Consider the following 21,355-nt stretch of genomic DNA (forward strand, 5'->3'; position numbering starts at 1 on the left):
ATAGCTGGATAGGAGCCGGAGTCCCCTGTTGCAGCCACTACCAGGGGTAGAGGCCGAGGACGAGGTCGAGCCAGAGACAGAGCTCAGCCTAGAACTCGAGCAGCAACACCCACAATGGAGCTTCAGATTGATCATGAGAAGGAGGTCCCAGCTCAGACTGCAACGGGGATTTATAGCTATTCCCGTGCTTTAAGACGCTCTAGTTCGTTTAGTGGGTCTTATGGAGAGTGCGGCCCAGAAGGCTTAAAAATATCTAACTAAGTAACTATGATGAAATCCATAGCATATGGATCCAAATAGACCGTAATGAGTACTCTAACTCCAACTAATTTGTGAGTAAGGCATATTTGATTGATTGATTAATTAATACAAGGATTGCTTTAATTCTCTTCTTGAAAAGGTGGATTGTTACTCTACCATATAAGGATGCTAGATAAGGTCCCTTACTTATATTATGACAAATTATAATCCAAGGATAATGTTGAAAAATGAAGTTAATTTATTGACCTGCAAATTAGACGCAAGCGTATTTAGTTAACCCATAGTCCCATACTTTCCTAGTTTAATCCGATGAATCAAACTCATGAGAGGACTAATATTTCCAATTTATAATTTATAATTAAGAGTATTTTTTTTATTTTATAATGTCGCCTAATGCTTCTTATATTGTGATGCGAGTTAATAGAAGTCTCTTATGCTGCTTCCTAATACAGTTACTTAGGAGTTACAGTGTGACAAAGGTGTCAAGTCAGGTAGGTACGTGCATTCTGCAAAAAAGTAACCAAAAGGGACAGGGTAATTTGCAAGACATGTCAAACCATTCTTATACTTCATTCATTCATGTACTCCTCTTTTTACCCTTTTTTTTCCCTCTTGTTTTTCCAAGTATATATATTAATCCAAGATTTCCTATTTAAAAATATCTCATCCTCTCAATTAATATATCTCTCACCTTCTTTGTTTTAGCTCCTATAAGAAAATGAATATTCCAAAAGGCATATATTTCCCTCTTTCCATTGCAATTGTGGCCATTTTGGCATCAATTTCCTTTAAGATATTTGATCGTTTAACTTTGGAGGAATTATCATCTCCTATTATCTCAAGAATAATTCACAGCAATATTCATCGAGGTCATCATCGTCATCACCGTGATGACAAAAAACAATCAATCTGTGACAATTTCTCCCCAAATTTCCCAACTATAGATCCTACTACAACCTCCATTCTCTGCGTTGATCATAATGGTTGCTGCAATTTCACTACCGTGCAAGCTGCTGTTGATTCAGTTGGGAATTTCAGCGCGACAAGGACCTTGATTTGGATCAACAGTGGCATATATTTGTAAGTCCTATATCCTTGGGTTTTACTTCTATAAAAAAAAACATTTACACTATCGAATCTCCTTACAGGTAAGTGTGCATAATTAGTAAGTGAAATTAAGTAGTTACCTTAAAAATAAGGTAGACAGCCCTCTCTACAAACATATTGAATTACAGTACTGTGGTGTACAATTAGTTAAATTATTGTTCTTGGAATAACTTTATTCCTTGTTTTGTTGTTGAATATAACGACTAATTTTGTTAATGTGTATGCAGTGAAAAGGTCATTATTCCAAAAACCAAACCTAATATCACCTTTCAAGGGCAAGGGTATACTTCAACAGCTATTGTATATAATGACAATGCCAATTCTTCACGTGGCACATTTTACAGTGGCTCTGTCCAAGTATTCTCCACCAACTTCATCGCTAAGAATATAAGTTTCATGGTACATCACACATGCCCTACTCTATTCATTCATCTTAATTAATGCATCAAAAACATAAACAAAAAAAGGAAATTTCTCTAATGCAAGCGTAATTACTACTCCTATATTGTGCAAAGTACTAGCTTGTCGTAATGTTGTTGGAAAAAAAAAATGCATTTCTATGCACCAACAATAACTAACTTGCTGTAAGAGGTTAAAGTACTTTCATGGTGTAAATATTTTTAAACTGTCAGTGTATATAACTTACATCGTGTACACATTGCTATGTACAGAATGTAGCTCCGATTCCAGGGCCGGGGGCGGTAGGAGCACAAGCAGTGGCCATTAGGATAGGAGGAGACCAAGCTGCCTTCTGGGGTTGTGGATTTTTTGGAGCTCAGGATACCCTCCATGACGATAGGGGTCGCCATTATTTCAAGGAATGTTATATTCAAGGTTCCATCGACTTCGTTTTTGGCAATGGCAAATCATTTTATGAGGTACATATAAGTTATCTGAATATATATACGTACACTATATTAAGGTAGATAGCTGCACACGAGAGCAGATACATATATAGAATTTATATCCGTGTAAAGAAAATACACTGATGATTTGGAGAGTATATATATATATATATATATATATATATATATATATATATAAACTTACTAAAATCTCAACAAATATTAGATTTGAACCCATATAATTTTAACGATATAATTAATTAAGTATGAAGTTGAACCTATTAAATCTCGATCCGCCTACAAAAAATACAATAGAAAATACGTTAAGTGTATATAGCCGTGTTAGTTGGGGACAACACACTCATGCAAGTTCTAAGAGGCCAAAAGGAGAAGATTTTAGTCCCTTGAGGGACACTGATGAAATTGGAATGATGTAGAGGAATTGTTTATATTGGAAGAAGAAAAGAAGATTTGAAACACTTTGAACATACATTCAATGATCACTTAATGTGTAGAAATTCTTTATAATATCTTATAAGTTTCGCTAAAATTAAGATTGATAATATATTATTAGCTACGTATTCCCCCCCCCCCCCCCCCCCCAAAACCCTTTTTTTAAAGCTAAACATTGTTACCTAGTTGATGACATTTGTTATTTTGTCATATTTAATCTTTTATTCACAAAAAGTTATATTGACAAATCTTTATTTTATGAAAGAAATGAATAGCTGCGAAGTTGGATTATATGGAAAAATACATATGAACTAAAATAATGGGAAGGAAAGAACATTGAAAAAATTAAAGAGAAAGTAAATGAAATTACTTGGACACAAAGGGATTTAGCTACACATTGTTTTTTCTCCCTTTTTATTTTGCTAAACATTGTTAGACGTAAAAATCTTTTATATTTGTGAAAGTACTAGAAATATGAAACCTTATCCTCGTGAAGAATAGATGGGACTTGGGCGCAATAAGTTCCAAGGCATGAAATTAATGTTCTATGTAGGGGTGTACAAAGAAAACTTATAAATCACACCAAATCGATAATCCCAATCAAACCGTCAATAAAACCCGTCTATGGTTTGATTTAATCCCAATCCACTGTTGCAGTATATCCCATGCCACTTCTGCCTAGTTACACTCATAAAACAAGTGTGTTGAGCTCTCCAGTTTGTCCTCCTCACATAAGTCACGGCTAGTATTATCACATACAAGACCAATCCTTTGCATCTCTCTTTAGTAAGCAATCTATACTGTGCAGCTAACCATAGAATGAACCTATGGTTAGGTAGAACTATCCTACTCCATATCAACTCAGCAGTTTCCATCTTTGTTGCATCTCCCAGTAACTCCCATCTTTTAGGAGACAAAGGATATTTTTGAAGAAAATAGTCTAGGAAGTATTCCCTCCTTCCGACGAAGGATGATACTTTTCAAATTTCGAGAGCCAAACATTTTAACATTGACCATGAATTCGGACATAGAGTTTTTAAGTTTTTTTAAATAAAATTTATATATTTAAAATTATATAACAAATACTATAAGTCTCAATAATTAACAATTTAAAATATTTAAAAAGGTATATGAAAAAAATCATAGTAAAAGAACAACTCATTTAACTCTCGAAATTCGACAAGGATCATCCTTTTTAGGACGGAGAAAGTATTTAATTAGAAAATAATAGGGTTTGGACTAAAAGATTAAAAACAAAAACGTTCATAACAGTATGTTTAGGATCCTATATATATATATATATATACTCCAAGAATTGGTAAAATTGATGTCTGATATGTGATGAATAATGAGATTACCAAATAATGACTGCTTAGAATAAAAAGAAGACACATACAACAAAGAAAAAAAATTAAAGAAACAGAGAAAAGAAAGAACTAACTAGTAATTAATTTATACATCTTTCCCAAGTTATGTGTTACACATTCCTTTTTAACTTTTAATTTTCTGTTTTACCTTTATTAATTTATAATTTTATGATTTATTTTAGACCATAAATTTTAGTGGGTATTTGGACATAAGAATTGTAAAATTTCGAAAAAAGGAAATTTTTTGTTCAAGTGAAAATGGTATTTGAAAATTAGAGTTGTGTTTAGGCATGAATATAATTTTGGGTTGTTTTTAAATTTTTGTGAGTGATCTAAGTGAAAATTTTGAAAAACAACAAATTCCAAATTAGAAATTTTATGGTCAAACAACAACAACAACAACAACAACAACAACCCAGTATAATCCCACTAGTGGGGTTTGGGGAGGGTAGTGTGTACGCAGACCTTACTCCTACCCTGGGGTAGAGAGGCTGTTTCCAATAGACCCTCGGCATCATTCCTTCCAAGAACTCCCCACCTTGCTCTTAGGGTGATTCTAACTCACAACATTTTGGTTGGAAGTGGAAGGTGCTTACCATCAGAGCAACCTTTTGGTTTGAAATATGGTCAAACAGTGATTTCGAAAAAAAATCATGGCAAGACGGGGATCTTAATATCTAACCAAACACGGGGACGGATAGCGTAATTAAAATGTGTGACGATATTTCAAGTGCAGGACTGCCAATTGACATCAATAGCGAGTCCAGGATCGAGGTCGATAAATGGAGCAGTGACAGCACACGGTAGAGCTTCGAAAGAGGAAGACAGTGGATTTGCGTTCGTAAATTGCAATGTGGGAGGAAGTGGTAGGATTTGGTTGGGCAGAGCATGGAGGTCTTTCTCAACTGTAGTATTTGCCAACACTTTTATGACTGATATTATCTCTCCTGACGGCTGGAACGACCTCAATGACCCTTCAAGAGACCAGTTAAGTTCATTTCACTAATATAATTTAGACCACATGAGTTTTGAGTTTAAATAATCTGATGTAACGTTTGAGCAAAATGTTTTGAGGTTTACCAAATTCGCCACTATAACTATATCCGACGATATTGTACTCCAAGGGTCGCAAACGGGCGGATTCGGTCAGATATGGGCGGGTCGAAAATGGGTAATATAAAAAACTGATAAATTATTCGACCCACTTTATATTTAATACGGATAGATAGTGGGTTAACCGTATTATCTATGGCTTTTTGAACATGATTACTTTGGGGAGAATTCATGTTCCTCAATTTGAGTCTTTACAAATGTAAAAGTTAAATCTATTGGTTATCCATTTTCTAAGTGGATAATATAAATCTTATCCATATTCGACTTATTTTGTTCATTATCCAACCCATTTTTTAATGAATAATATGGATGGATAACTGCTTTTTTAATCCATTGTTTCAACAAATATCACTACATTATTTACCACGTACACCTTTGTGACAATTAATGCACGGTCATAACATAAATATATTGTATTTTTAAAAAAAAATGACAATACATATACATATATATAGTTCGATCTGTCATCACTCGTTTATATTTGATTAATTATCTAGTATCTATATTATGTTCAAATACACAACTACTATTACAAAACATGATTTATGCAACGTAAAAAGACAGCTCGATTCACTAAGCTTTCGCTATGCAGAGAGTCCGAAAAAAGGTCGGATCACAAAGGTCTATTATTGTACGCAACCCGGTGCATTTCTGCACGGATTTTTGCAACGAAATCACTTAAAATCTTGTTATGTCTCTTGATGTAGAGTTTATGAACTGATTAGAATGAGTACAGGACAATCTTCTATGGGGAGTATAATTGCACAGGAGCAGGATCAAATATGTCGCAGAGGGCACCATACGTTCAAAAGCTTAATGACACCCAAGCTCTTCCTTTCCTCAGCTCATCTTTCATTGATGCTGATCAATGGCTACAATCTTTCTCTAACTAGAATAATATTCTTCTTTCATAGTTATATCATTCTTCAAATTATTCTTTCCTATTTTTAACTTGATGTACGTACGAATATATTACTTACTTTGCCTAAAAAAGTATACACCAAACTGTATTATTTTCTGTATACTGTGATTTCTCTACATTTCTTCATCACGTGAAGAAGATATTGTTGTTGTAATGTACATTGCGTATCATTCTTTAGTAGAACAAAATGAATATTCGGTGTTCTGTGAACCTTGTGTAGGTCGAATTATTTAAGTAAGAACCTAATAATGGATCTTTAAGGGATATAATAGGATGCTTAACATTTATACATCTTTATTTAGAGATTTTTGTTTTGAATCTTTGAAATAAAAAATCTTTTGACAAGAAAAGTGTTTACCCGTAAAACAGTACAGTTGAATTTCTACGTGGTTTCTAGATAAGTGAATTAATTTGATCCTGGAATAATAAAATAATTGAAGAAATACGCAATATAAGCCTTGAAGTGAAGATAAAATCACGAAAACAGTAATATCGGGAGCAGAGCTTCCGGGCACAACAACAATGAAATCAAGGAATAAGAAGATAAAATTGTATAAAGCATTGAATCGACTATAGCGTAAGTTTGCCAGAAAAGTCGTCCCTTTTACAATGATAATAGAGATCACTATTTATAGCTTCACCTAGGGAACAAGGTCCTAGGATCATGCCCTTCTTTAATGTCAATTATGAGGGCCATTGAAGAAGGTGTAACGCTGAGCATAAATGATAAATTCTCTGTAACGGGTAGTGCACTACATATTGTGGAATATTCTCTATTAAATGCTACCGGGCGGAGGGTATTTATTGTATCTTTACGAGTGTCATTCTTTCCGGTGACAAACGGGACAATTGCATTCGGTTTTAACTATCCATCGCCTTAGGCTCCACGTGTCATTCTCTTAAGCGGCCACTTAGCATAGCATATTTTACTCTATAGAGATAGTCCCCCTGCTTTCCGGTGACATAACTTTGTGTCATCGGGAAGTTGGTAGAAACACTCATTTTGGCGGAAATGACTATCATTCCTTCTAAAACGTTTCTGACGGTTGATTAGATGCACGTCTCTCCGCATTTAATGCCCCGAACGCGCGTCATCCCACGATTCAGCATAACTTTTACCCGTTATCGAGGTAATTGTGGCCACGAATTTAGCTGCCTAAAAAAATTACGTATACGCATCAACCTCCTTCATTCGGACTCCATAACTCTCTAAACTCTCTAAAACTCTCTTTATTCAACTTGTATCCTGTTCTTCAACCTTTCTTTAGCTCTCTTCAAACGAAAAAACTTTTCCTTCTTCCATAACATATAATGGCTTCTTCTTCAAAGAATACCAGTTCCTCAAACACCAAGAACAAAGCCGAGGACGCTGCTCCTCCAACAGTGTGAAGAGAAATTTCCTTTTGTTAGTCCTCGTACATGGGCCGTCAGTAGGTATCCTTCTTCCATCCGTCCTTCCAACATTCCTGTTGTGAAGGACGACTGTCATTGCCAGGACCTAGACATTATCGCTCCCGATCTGGCGGAGCGAGTAACCTTACCCAAAAGGGGTTTTACGTACTTCTATACGTATCCCTTCACTTTGGGGACATTTTCTCTCAGTGGAGAGCTTGACTCCGTCATTCAGGAGTTTTGCCTCCGTTATCAAGTGTGTTTGGCACAGGTGAGTCCCTCCGTGTGGAGGACGATTGCTTGTCTTCGGTATTTGTGCCAGGAAATGGGGGAGAAGCTAACTTTAGCTCATGTGATAAACCTTTATTCCCCCAAGATCTTCCATGGAGGGATGATCAACTTCAGCAAGCGGGGCCACCATCCATTGCTATCTAGCATGGATGATGATAACGATTGTGGGTGGATAGAATGATTTGTATCAGTTGCCACCAATGACATCATCCCGGCCTCGACTCCTTCTTTCCGAGAAATGAGGAACCGTACTTGTAAGTATACAATCTATTTCTTTCCTTGTTAAAGATCATTTCCTCGTCATTATTAACTTTTCTTCCTTTTCCTGCCTCAACAGCTCGGTGGGTTCCCCCTAGGATTGAGGGCCTGGACCAATGGGTTCAGAAGATTTTGGACATTACCACGCCCAAAACCCGCTTATGGAAAGAGTTTTCCCTTAAATACAGGTGGAAAGCCAAAAATCATGGTAAGTTTAACTCATTATATCCTTACCTTTTCTTTATGAGAAAGTTATCTGACTCCTTCCCCCTGTTGAATATAGGTCTACTCTAGGGCTCAGTTGTTATCCCCGAGGAGGACATTTTGGCTGATCGTGCTGATGCGGCGAGGCTGCTGCAGAAAGCTTTTTCATAGACAGGCATCTCCGGGCCTGCTTTTGGTGCAAGTGCTTCTTCTCAGAGTCCCCGTCCAGAGAACAAGCAACCAAAAAGAAGGTGTTCCTCTGCGGTCAGGGGAAAGAATAAGAAGGCGAAGAATGTTGCCCCCGAGTCGTCTACGGAAGTCATGGTGACGAACCCTCTGCCCGGACCGGCCATAGATACCGTGATGATTGAAGATGATGGAGAAGCTAGTGAGGAAGGAGCTTCTCTATATAGAAGACGACGACCTTCCTCAACTCAACAGACCGCTCAATCTGTTGAGTTAGTTACACCAATCGAGGACGATGTCTCGATGCTCTGGGGGGAGTATGAAATGGTGGAAAATGCCAACTCTCGCTTTCGAGTCCCAGTCACTGCCCCTGATATTTTGGGGCTGAGTACCGGGTCCCTTCTGTCCTGGGTTGACGAGCAACCAACAACCAGCATTGCGTTTGTCGTAGCTATTTCTCACCCTTCAACACCATCAGCTTCATCTCCATCTTCACCAACACCAACAACTGCTACATCATCTCCACCTTCGTTAACTCTTCCACCAGCAATTACAACATCACCTCCACCATCTGTATCTGCCCGAGAAGAGGGTGTCCTTCTCCCCTAGTCCCCAGTTCATGGAAATTTGGGGCAAAACTATGCTCCCCCCTCAGAAGATCTACAAAAGAGGAGGAGCGTTACTCTCTCGATCTCCACCGGATGCAATTTGCTATCCCGTCCGGTGGAACTTGATAAATATCTGAAGCCTTTAACTTTAGAGAAAGATTGGGAAAAGATACAGGCTCTCTCGGGAGAGTGCTTGTTAAACAATGTCATGCACAACACCACATCGGTACATTCTTTACTTCCTTTGTTATTTCTTCTATGTTTGCTTGAAAATATCCTGAGTTTGCCTTTCTTGTTTTATATAAATCTTATCCATATTCGACTTATTTTGTTCATTATCCAACTCATTTTTTAATGAATAATATGGATGGATAACTGCTTTTTTAATCCATTGTTTTAACAAATATCACTACATTATTTACCACGTACACCTTTGTGACAATTAATGCACGGTCATAACATAAATATATTGTATTTTTAAAAAAAAATGACAATACATATACATATATATAGTTCGATCTGACATCACTCATTTATATTTGATTTATTATCTAGTATCTATAATATGTTCAAATACACAACTACTATTACAAAACATTATTTATGCAACGTAAAAAGACAGCTCGATTCACTAAGCTTTCGCTATGCAGAGAGTCCGAAAAAAGGTCGGATCACAAAGGTCTATTATTGTACGCAACCCGGTGCATTTCTGCACGGATTTTTGCAACGAAATCACTTAAAATCTTGTTATGTCTCTTGATGTAGAGTTTATGAACTGATTAGAATGAGTACAGGACAATCTTCTATGGGGAGTATAATTGCACAGGAGCAGGATCAAATATGTCGCAGAGGGCACCATACGTTCAAAAGCTTAATGACACCCAAGCTCTTCCTTTCCTCAGCTCATCTTTCATTGATGCTGATCAATGGCTACAATCTTTCTCTAACTAGAATAATATTCTTCTTTCATAGTTATATCATTCTTCAAATTATTCTTTCCTATTTTTAACTTGATGTACGTACGAATATATTACTTACTTTGCCTAAAAAAGTATACACCAAACTGTATTATTTTCTGTATACTGTGATTTCTCTACATTTCTTCATCACGTGAAGAAGATATTGTTGTTGTAATGTACATTGCGTATCATTCTTTAGTAGAACAAAATGAATATTCGGTGTTCTGTGAACCTTGTGTAGGTCGAATTATTTAAGTAAGAACCTAATAATGGATCTTTAAGGGATATAATAGGATGCTTAACATTTATACATCTTTATTTAGAGATTTTTGTTTTGAATCTTTGAAATAAAAAATCTTTTGACAAGAAAAGTGTTTACCCGTAAAACAGTACAGTTGAATTTCTACGTGGTTTCTAGATAAGTGAATTAATTTGATCCTGGAAAAATAAAATAATTGAAGAAATACGCAATATAAGCCTTGAAGTGAAGATAAAATCACGAAAACAGTAATATCGGGAGCAGAGCTTCCGGGCACAATAATAATGAAATCAAGGAATAAGAAGATAAAATTCTATAAAGCATTGAATCGACTATAGCGTAAGTTTGCCAGAAAAGTCGTCCCTTTTACAATGATAATAGAGATCACTATTTATAGCATCACCTAGGGAACAAGGTCCTAGGATCATGCCCTTCTTTAATGTCAATTATGAGGGCCATTGAAGAAGGTGTAACGCTGAGCATAAATGATAAATTCTCTGTAACGGGTAGTGCACTACATATTGTGGAATATTCTCTATTAAATGCTACCGGGCGGAGGGTATTTATTGTATCTTTACGAGTGTCATTCTTTCCGGTGACAAACGGGACAATTGCATTCGGTTTTAACTATCCATCGCCTTAGGCTCCACGTGTCATTCTCTTAAGCGGCCACTTAGCATAGCATATTTTACTCTATAGAGATAGTCCCCCTGCTTTCCGGTGACATAACTTTGTGTCATCGGGAAGTTGGTAGAAACACTCATTTTGGCGGAAATGACTATCATTCCTTCTAAAACGTTTCTGACGGTTGATTAGATGCACGTCTCTCCGCATTTAATGCCCCGAACGCGCGTCATCCCACGATTCAGCATAACTTTTACCCGTTATCGAGGTAATTGTGGCCACGAATTTAGCTGCCTAAAAAAATTACGTATACGCATCAACCTCCTTCATTCGGACTCCATAACTCTCTAAACTCTCTAAAACTCTCTTTATTCAACTTGTATCCTGTTCTTCAACCTTTCTTTAGCTCTCTTCAAACGAAAAAACTTTTCCTTCTTCCATAACATATAATGGCTTCTTCTTCAAAGAATACCAGTTCCTCAAACACCAAGAACAAAGCCGAGGACGCTGCTCCTCCAACAGTGTGAAGAGAAATTTCTGTTTGTTAGTCCTCGTACATGGGCCGTCAGCAGGTATCCTTCTTCCATCCGTCCTTCCAACATTCCTGTTGTGAAGGACGACTGTCATTACTAGGACCGAGACATTATCGCTCCCGATCTGGCGGAGCGAGTAACCTTACCCAAAAGGGGTTTTACGTACTTCTATATGTATCCCTTCACTTTGGGGACATTTTCTCTCAGTGGAGAGCTTGACTCCATCATTCAGGAGTTTTGCCTCCGTTATCAAGTGTGTTTGGCACAGGTGAGTCCCTCCGTGTGGAGGACGATTGCTTGTCTTTGGTATTTGTGCCAGGAAATGGGGGAGAAGCTAACTTTAGCTCATGTGATAAACCTTTATTCCCCCAAGATCTTCCATGGGGGGATGATCAACTTCAGCAAGCGGGGCCACCATCCATTGCTATCTAGCATGGATGATGATAACGACTGTGGGTGGATAGAATGATTTGTATCAGTTGCCACCAATGACATCATCCCGGCCTCGACTCCTTCTTTCCGAGAAATGAGGAACCGTACTTGTAAGTATACAATCTATTTCTTTCCTTGTTAAAGATCATTTCCTCGTCATTATTAACTTTTCTTCCTTTTCCTGCCTCAACAGCTCGGTGGGTTCCCCCTAGGATTGAGGGCCTGGACCAATGGGTTCAGAAGATTTTGGACATTACCACGCCCAAAACTCGCTTATGAAAAGAGTTTTCCCTTAAATACGGGTGGAAAGCCAAAAATCATGGTAAGTTTAACTCATTATATCCTTACCTTTTCTTTATGAGAAAGTTATCTGACTCCTTCCCCCTGTTGAATATAGGTCTACTCTAGGGCTCAGTTGTTATCCCCGAGGAGTACATTTTGGCTGATCGTGCTGATGCGGCGAGGCTGCTGCAGAAAGCTTTTTCATAGACAGGCATCTTCAGGCCTGCTTTTGGTACAAGTGCTTCTTCTCAGAGTCCCCGTCCAGAGAACAAGCAACCAAAAAGAAGGTGTTCCTCTGCGGTCAGGGGAAAGATTAAGAAGGCGAAGAATGTTGCCCCCGAGTCGTCTACGGAAGTCATGGTGACGAACCCTCTGCCCGGGCCGGCCATAGATACCGTGATGATTGAAGATGTTGGAGAAGCTAGTGAGGAAGGAGCTTCTCTACATAGAAGACGACGACCTTCCTCAACTCAACAGACCGCTCAATCTGTTGAGTTAGTTACACCAACCGAGGACGATGTCTCGATGCTCTGGGGGGAGTATGAAATGGTGGAAAATGCCAACTCTCGCTTTCGAGTCCCAGTCACTGCCCCTGATATTTTGGGGCTGAGTACCGGGTCCCTTCTGTCCTGGGTTGACGAGCAACCAACAACCAGCATTGCGTTTGTCGTAGCTGTTTCTCACCCTTCAACACCATCAGCTTCATCTCCATCTTCACCAACACCAACAACTGCTACATCATCTCCACCTTCGTTAACTCTTCCACCAGCAATTACAACATCACCTCCACCATCTGTATCTGCCCGAGAAGAGGGTGTCCTTCTCCCCTAGTCCCCAGTTCATGGGAATTTGGGGCAAAACTATGCTCCCCCCTCAGAAGATCTACAAAAGAGGAGGAGCATTACTCTCTCGATCTCCACCGGATGCAATTTCCTATCCTGTCCGGTGGAACTTGATAAATATCTGAAGCCTTTAACTTTAGAGAAAGATTGGGAAAAGATACAGGCTCTCTCGGGAGAGTGCTTGTTAAACAATGTCATGCACAACACCACATCGGTACATTCTTTACTTCCTTTATTATTTCTTCTATGTTTGCTTGAAAATATCCTGAGTTTGCCTTTCTTGTTTTATATAAATCTTATCCATATTCGACTTATTTTGTTCATTATCCAACCCATTTTTTAATGAATAATATGGATGGATAACTGCTTTTTTAATCCATTGTTTCAACAAATATCACTACATTATTTACCACGTACACCTTTGTGACAATTAATGCACGGTCATAACATAAATATATTGTATTTTTAAAAAAAAATGACAATACATATACATATATATAGTTCGATCTGACATCACTCATTTATATTTGATTTATTATCTAGTATCTATAATATGTTCAAATACACAACTACTATTACAAAACATTATTTATGCAACGTAAAAAGACAGCTCGATTCACTAAGCTTTCGCTATGCAGAGAGTCCGAAAAAAGGTCGGATCACAAAGGTCTATTATTGTACGCAACCCGGTGCATTTCTGCACGGATTTTTGCAACGAAATCACTTAAAATCTTGTTATGTCTCTTGATGTAGAGTTTATGAACTGATTAGCAATCTTCTATGGGGAGTATAATTGCACAGGAGCAGGATCAAATATGTCGCAGAGGACACCATACGTTCAAAAGCTTAATGACACCCAAGCTCTTCCTTTCCTCAGCTCATCTTTCATTGATGCTGATCAATGGCTACAATCTTTCTCTAACTAGAATAATATTCTTCTTTCATAGTTACATCATTCTTCAAATTATTCTTTCCTATTTTTAACTTGATGTACGTACGAATATATTACTTACTTTGCCTAAAAAAGTATACACCAAACTGTATTATTTTCTGTATACTGTGATTTCTCTACATTTCTTCATCACGTGAAGAAGATATTGTTGTTGTAATGTACATTGCGTATCATTCTTTAGTAGAACAAAATGAATATTCGGTGTTCTGTGAACCTTGTGTAGGTCGAATTATTTAAGTAAGAACGTAATAATGGATCTTTAAGGGATATAATAGAATGCTTAATATTTATACATCTTTAATTAGAGATTTTTGTTTTGAATCTTTGAAATAAAAAATCTTTTGACAAGAAAAGTGTTTACCCGTAAAACAGTACAGTTGAATTTATACGTGGTTTATAGATAAGTGAATTAATTCGATCCTGAAATAATAAAATAATTGACGAAATACGCAATACTTAGCCTTGAAGTGAAGATAAAATCACGGAAACAGTAATATCGGGAGGAGAGCTTCCGGGCACAACAACAATGAAGTCAAGGAATAAGAAGATAAAATTGTATAAAGCTTTGAATCGATTATAGCGTAAGTTTGCCAGAAAAGTCGTCCCTTTTACAATGATAATAGAGCTCACTATTTATAGTTGCACCTAGGGAACAAGGTCCTAGGATTATGCCCTTTTTTAATGTCAATTATGAGGGTCATTGAAGAAGGTGTAATGGTGAGCATAAATGACAAATTCTCTATAACGGGCAGTGTACTAAATGCTGTGAAATATTCTCCATTAAATGCTACAGGGCGGAGGGTATTTATTGCATTTTTATGAGTATCATTCTTTCCGGTGACAAACGGAATAATTGCATTCGGTTTTAACTATCCCTCACCTTAGGCTCCACGTGTCATTCTCTTAAGCGGCCACTTAGCATAACATATTTTACCCTATACAGATAGTCCCCCTTCTTTCCGGTGACATAACTTCGTGTCACCGAGAAGTTGGTAGAAACACTCTTTTTGGCGGGAATTACTATGATTCCTTCTAAAATGCTTCTGATAGTTGATTAGACGCACATCTCTCCGTATTTAATGTCCCGAACGCGCGTCATCCCACGATTCAGCATAACTTTTACCGGTTATCGAGGTAATCGTGGCCACGGATTTAGCCGCCTAAAATATTACGTATACGCATCAACCTCCTTTATTCATACTCCATAACTCTCCAAACTCTCTAAAACTCGCTTTATTCAACTTGTATCTTGTTCTTCAACCTTTCTTTAACTCTCTTCAAACAAAAAAACTTTTCCTTCTTCCATAACATATAATGGCTTCTTCTTCAAAGAATACCAGTTCCTCAAAGGCCAAGAATAAAGCCGAGGACGCTGCTCCTCCAACAGTGAGCACCATCATCCCTAGAAATCTTGTTATAACAAAAGACTTTGAAGAGAAATTTCCTTCTGTTAGCCCTCGTACATGGGCCGTCAGCAGGTATCCTTCTTCCATCCGTCCTTCCAGTATTCCTGCTGTGAAGGGAGACTGTCATTGCCAGGACCTAGATATTATCGCTCCCGATTTGGTGGAGCGGGTAACCTTACCCAAGAGGGATTTTACGTACTTCTATACGTATCCCTTCACTTTGGGGATATTTTCTCTAAGTGGAGAGCTTGACTCCGTCATTGAGGAGTTTTGCCTCCGTTATCAAGTGTGTTTGGCATAGGTGAGTCCCTCCGTGTAGAGGACGATTGCTTGTCTTCAGTGCCTGTGCTAGGAAACGGGGGAGGAGCTAAGTTTACCTCATGTGATGAACCTTTATTCCCCCAAAATCTTCCGTGGGGGATGATCAACTTCAGCAAGCGGGGCCACCATGCATTGCTATCTAGCATGGATGATGATAATGACCGTGGGTGGATAGAATGATTTGTTTCAGTTACCACCAGTGACATCATCCCGGCCTCGGCTCCTTCCTTCCCGGAAATGTGGAACCGTACTCATAAGTATACAATCTATCTCTTTCCTTGTTAAAGATCATTTCCTCGTCATTATTAACTTTTCTTCCTTTTCCTGCCTCAGTGGATCGGTGGGTTCCCCCTAGGGTTGAGGGTATAGACCAATGGGTTCAGAAGATTTTGGACGTTACCACGCCCAAAACCCGCTCGTGGAAAGAGTTATCCCTGAAATACGGGTGGAAGGCCAAAAATCATGGTAAGTTTAACTCATTATGTCCTTACCTTTTCTTTATGAGAAAGTTATCTGACTCCTTTCCCATGTTGAATATAGGTCTACCCCAGGGCTCAGTTGTTATCCCCAAGGAGGATATTTTGGTTGATCGTACTGATGCGGCGAGCCTGCTGCAGAAAGCTTTTTCACAGACAGGCATCTCCGAACCTGCTTTTGGTGCAAGTGCTTCTTCTCAGAGTCCTCGTCCGGAGAACAAGCAACCAAAAGGAAGGCGTTCCTTTGCGGCCAGGGGAAAGAATAAGAAGGCGAAGAATGTTGCCCCCGAGTCATCTCCAGAAGTCATGGTGACCAACCCTCTGCCCGGGCCGGCCATAGATACCGTGATGATTGAAGATGATGGAGAAGCTAGCGAGGAAGGAGCTCCTCTACATAGAAGATGACGACCTTCCTCAACTCAATAGATCGCTCAATCTGTTGAGTTAGTTACACCAACCGAGGACGATGTCTCGACACTCTAGGGGGAGTATGAAATGGTGGAAAATGCCAACTCCCGCTTCCGGGTCCCAGTCACTGCGCCCGATTTTTTCGGTCTGAGTACCGAGTCCCTTTTGCCCTCGGTTGACGAGCAACCAACAACCAGCATTGCGTTTGTCGCAACTACTTCTCACCCTTCAACACCATCAGCTTCATCTCCATCTTCACTGTCACGCCCCAACCTCGGGAGGCGCGACTGGCGCTCAACTGAGTGAACTCGGCCGAGCAAGCTTGTTAGATACTTTCTACCCAACTCACCCATGATAAGAGAAGGCATGTTTTTATTAGCTAACTAGTAGAAGGACCATATGCATAGACATTACTAAACCATTTCTTTTTGCTACTTCCTGTTATGTTTCAAAAGGAATACATTTTGTGACTTAGTGGAACAAAAATCCAAAATACAACATAATCCGTTTGACCTTTCTAGTACCCATGTACAACCCACATAGCGTCTACGGAGCCTTTAAAGATACAAAAGAGAGTCAAGATGGTACTGGCAACAAGGCCCCCGCTATATCTCAAAGGTGACCACAATATAAACAAAAGGTACAATACATGACCCCGGAATAAAATAGGGCTCATCAAGTCTGCTGAGAAGAGGATGCAGCATTATCTCAACACTGTCTGCTATGTAACCACCTGCATCCATTTAAAGATGCAGCGTCCCCGGCAAAAGGGACGTTAGTACCGTTGAATAGCACTAGTATGTAAAGATAAACACTAATTCAATAGTATGAATAATAATATAAGAGGAACAATCAAGAATTCAATAAGGGCTTCAAATAATATTTAAACAACAAGTTAAGGATCATATACATTTTCAAGTCAATTTCCATATTATTAGGTTGGGTGATCTTTAGTACCGATATTTCACAATTCACAATACCTCTGTATTCTTACACGGAGTCTGATCTCGACCCGATCAGCTAAGTCGTCTCATTTGAGACATTACCATAATTTGATTATAATTTTCAGCACAGTACCACCATGTGTGCGGCATGGCATCCGATCACGGCCCAATCGGCTAGGCCATCTCATTTGAGACATTACCATAATTTCATCCACAATACCACCGTGTTCTTACACGAAGTCCGATCTCGGCCCGATCAGCTAGGCCATCTCATTTGACACATTACCTTCTTCATAGTTCCAGTTCCCTTTTACACGTTCAAATATCATTATCATTATCAACATCAATAGGGCTTACCATTTAAGACATTAATTCACATATGAGTAATTTAGGAAATCTTAGGCATATAGAGGCCTTTCATACAATTTGGCATAACAACCTTTATTTCGGTCTTGACATGAAGTTTTAACATTCCTAACACATATTTCACATTTTGAACATATTCTCAAATGGCGAGATGACATGATGGAGCATTTAAAATAAACATTGAACAAACATCCTTCAACACAACCACATTAGGAAAATTTAATTCAATAATGATCAAGGACTTACTCCAATTACATGAACACCGTGGGATTCGATTCTAAGAAGAAGGGGGTTTAGCCAACATACCTCAATTGAGCTTCTCAACTCTAAAATGATCGGGAATTCTTTGCAACTTCAATCTATTTTAGAAATATAGCAAGTTGAACCAAAAATTAGGAAGATGATCATAGTTTTAGTTCATTTGGGCATTTTATCAAACACTAGGTGTGCATTAAGGTTCTAAGGCACTTTTGTGGAAGATTTCATCATTTCCTAATCCACACTCTACCATTTTTAGCTCACAATCTTCTCACATACTTCAAGGATACATGTATGCAAGACAACAACCCCCACACCTAATAATTGCCTCTCTAATTACCCTATTTTTATAAAATTTCGAAATTGAGAGCTAGGATATAGATTCTTACCTTTAGGGTGAAGACTTCCTTTGTTAATCCTTAATGATTGAGCAAGAATTGATGGGTAATGGTTAAAGATTGTTTCCCACACTCTAAGAACTCTCCCTCTCACTCTAAAATAACAGAAATGTGCTCAAAATGGTCTATGGGATGTGTTTTAACAGAATTGGGTCGGGTTTAAAAACTCAAAAAAGAAGCTCTGAAATGGGTTCGGCGGTCGCATATGCGACCGCATAATGGATATGCAGTCCGCGAAATGACCGCGAAACTGGGTGCCAAAATTGGAAAAAACACTGACCTAGTCTGCGGTCACTATGCGGCCCATAGACCTGTTCTGCGGTCGCATAATGCACCGCAGAACAGTTCTGCGGTTGCATAGTGAACCGCAGAACCTCCCTCCAAAAAATTACTAGGCGGGATATGCGACAAGAATGTGGCCCGCGAAACGGTTATGCGGTCGCATAATGGCCGCGAAATTGGGCATCAAAAATGCCCAAAATATCTGCCCCAATTTGCTGTCCGCAGGGTGGTTCTTCGGCCGCAGAATGGGCCGCAGAAATGCGTACTTCTGCCCAATATTTTTCTTCAACTCTCCAACGCACTGTTCAATTCAAAAAGTCCGAACCGCGGCACGCCTACTTTGGCATCACGGAAATCGGGTTTTTAGGAAATATTTTACGGGGCCTTACATTCACCAACACCAGTAACTACTACATCATCTCTACCTTCGTTAACTCTTCCACCAGCAACTGCTACATCACCTCCACCGACCGCATCTACCCGAGAAGAAGGTGTCTTTCTCCCCCAGTCCCCAGTTCATGGGAATTTGGGCAAAACTATGCTCCCCCCTCAGAAGATCCGCAAAGGAGGAGGAGAGTTACTCTCTCGGTCTCCACCGGATGCAATTTGCTATCCCGGCCGGTGGAACTTGCTAACAAAGGCTTCAGAGAAAGATTGGAAAAAGATACAGGCTCTCTCGGGAGAGTGCTTGTTAAACAATGCTATGCACAATGCCATATCAGTACATTCTTTACTTCCTTTTTTATTTCTTCTATTTTTTCCTGAAAATATCCTGAGTTTGCCTTTCTTGTTTTATAGGACAACTTTCTTGCTTCCGAGGGTGTCCAAAGGTTTCGGGAAAAGGAGGAACTTACCTCCGCACGGGATCAACTTTTGGCCGAGCGGGAGTAAACTGCTGCTCGCTTCTCAGAATTGGAAGCCAAAGCTACTGAGGCTGTTGTATTGGAGACTCGTTTGCAGCAAAGTGAGCAAGAAGTGGTAACCCTTAGCCAAGAGATTATCCCGCTGAGGGTTTAATTTGACAAAGTCAGGGCTAAATGGGCTGAAGTCCATAATGTCGTTCTTGCTGCAACCGACCGTGAGGCTGCCTCCGCTGAAAGATTGACCAACTTAGAGGCAACCTTAAACTCCAAAACTGAAGAGCTTGCTACTGCGGGGGTGAAACATGCCTAGTTGGAGGAGAAGTATAGGAAGACTATTAAGCATAATAGGCTTTTTAGCTTAACTGTCTGTGACCTTGATGTTACCTTCAGATCCGTTAGATCTTCCTGGCAAAACCTTTTTGCCAAGGTAACCCAACTCAAACAAGAACTTAAGCACTAAGCGGCTTCCCTCGTTGTGGAGAAAACTTATATTATGTACAACATGAGTATAAAAGCCTTGGAAGAGGCTAAATCGGGTATCATTGACTTTGATGTCGAGATCGCTAAGGCCCATGAGCTTGAGTTAGCTGCTAAAAGGGGTCTCCCAGCAAAGCCTGATACTTCCGGTTCTTCCGGTTCCGATTCTGAAACATCAGGAACTAAAGAGGAAACGGAAGGCGAAGATTTTAAAGGCCAAAATATTGAGCCATCGGCGGATCTACCCACTTCCCCTGGGGGCGCTAACACTTCTCTTCCTCCGGATTCCGGAGATGCAGCAGTTTAGCTTTTCTTTTCTTTTTCCAACTTTTGTATGTGTGCCGCTTTGGCATGTTATTGTAAATAAAGACATCTTTTTGCTCAAGTATTGTTTGAGTTTTCTTTTGTTTGAACATTTATGCAAGTTTTAATCTTTGCATACTTTTTTTTTTTTTTGCTTAAGTGTTTTGTGCAAGTTTTACTGTTTGCATATTATTATGTAAAGCCTTGGGTGTATTTTTCCCCGAAAGTATTTGGATTTCGGGCACAAATTCGTCTGAAATCAACCCTTTATTGTGAGGGTTTTTATAAGAGAGGGCCCTCTTATATTTACGGTGCTTTTGAAGAGGACGTCTCATGTTTATTACGGCACTAGCATTTGAAGTACTTGCTTAACTTTGAAATGATAAAATCAATTCATCGATCAAACAAGAAACAAGATGGAAAATAAAAGGACTTTACTTTATCCCTTCCGTTTTCAAAAAATACATAAGGATTCGTTATGCTAAAAAGAAATTGCCATTTCTTGTGGCTAATTCGTACAACTTATTTCTACAGGGTTGGCCGCGCAGTCCCCGGTCCCGATGATACAACTATGTTCTCGATTTTTGTGTTTCGGTCGATGTGATAGTCATTGTTGTCGTATTCTCATATCAGTCCACCCTAGTGTTCAAATGCGAAGAATGCAAATTGGAACACTGAAAATATTGTACCTTCGAGGATCCCACTAATGAATTGCTAGACAATCTTCAGCTCGATAAGAAACTTTGCTTCCCCTTAGGAATTTATGCTATCGAGCAAAAGACTATCTTACAATCCTCTAGTGGTTTGCACTTGTGAACGGTCAGGTAACCTTTGCTTGATAGCAAACTCACTTTCCCGATGGGAATTTTGCTATCAAGCCAAAGATTATCTAAACGTCCTGGAGTGGTTCTTCGCTTGTGTGCCTTGCTATTAAAGATCTTATTGCTCCTGTTGAAACTTTCT

General features: G+C 39.0%; 1 protein-coding gene across 1 annotated transcript; it reads left to right on the plus strand.

The window, feature by feature from the left end:
* Window positions 1-922: 922 nt before the first annotated feature.
* Window positions 923-6,278, plus strand: LOC104105720 (probable pectinesterase 8). Its single transcript, XM_009614106.4, has 5 exons — window positions 923-1,341; window positions 1,596-1,767; window positions 2,040-2,246; window positions 4,770-5,020; window positions 5,883-6,278. Exons 1-5 carry the CDS (start codon window positions 980-982, stop codon window positions 6,037-6,039), a joined length of 1,149 nt encoding a protein of 382 aa, XP_009612401.1. The 5' UTR covers window positions 923-979; the 3' UTR covers window positions 6,040-6,278.
* Window positions 6,279-21,355: the final 15,077 nt, after the last annotated feature.

Source organism: Nicotiana tomentosiformis, chromosome 5, assembly GCF_000390325.3.
Source record: "Nicotiana tomentosiformis chromosome 5, ASM39032v3, whole genome shotgun sequence".
Classification (NCBI taxonomy): Eukaryota; Viridiplantae; Streptophyta; class Magnoliopsida; order Solanales; family Solanaceae; genus Nicotiana; species Nicotiana tomentosiformis.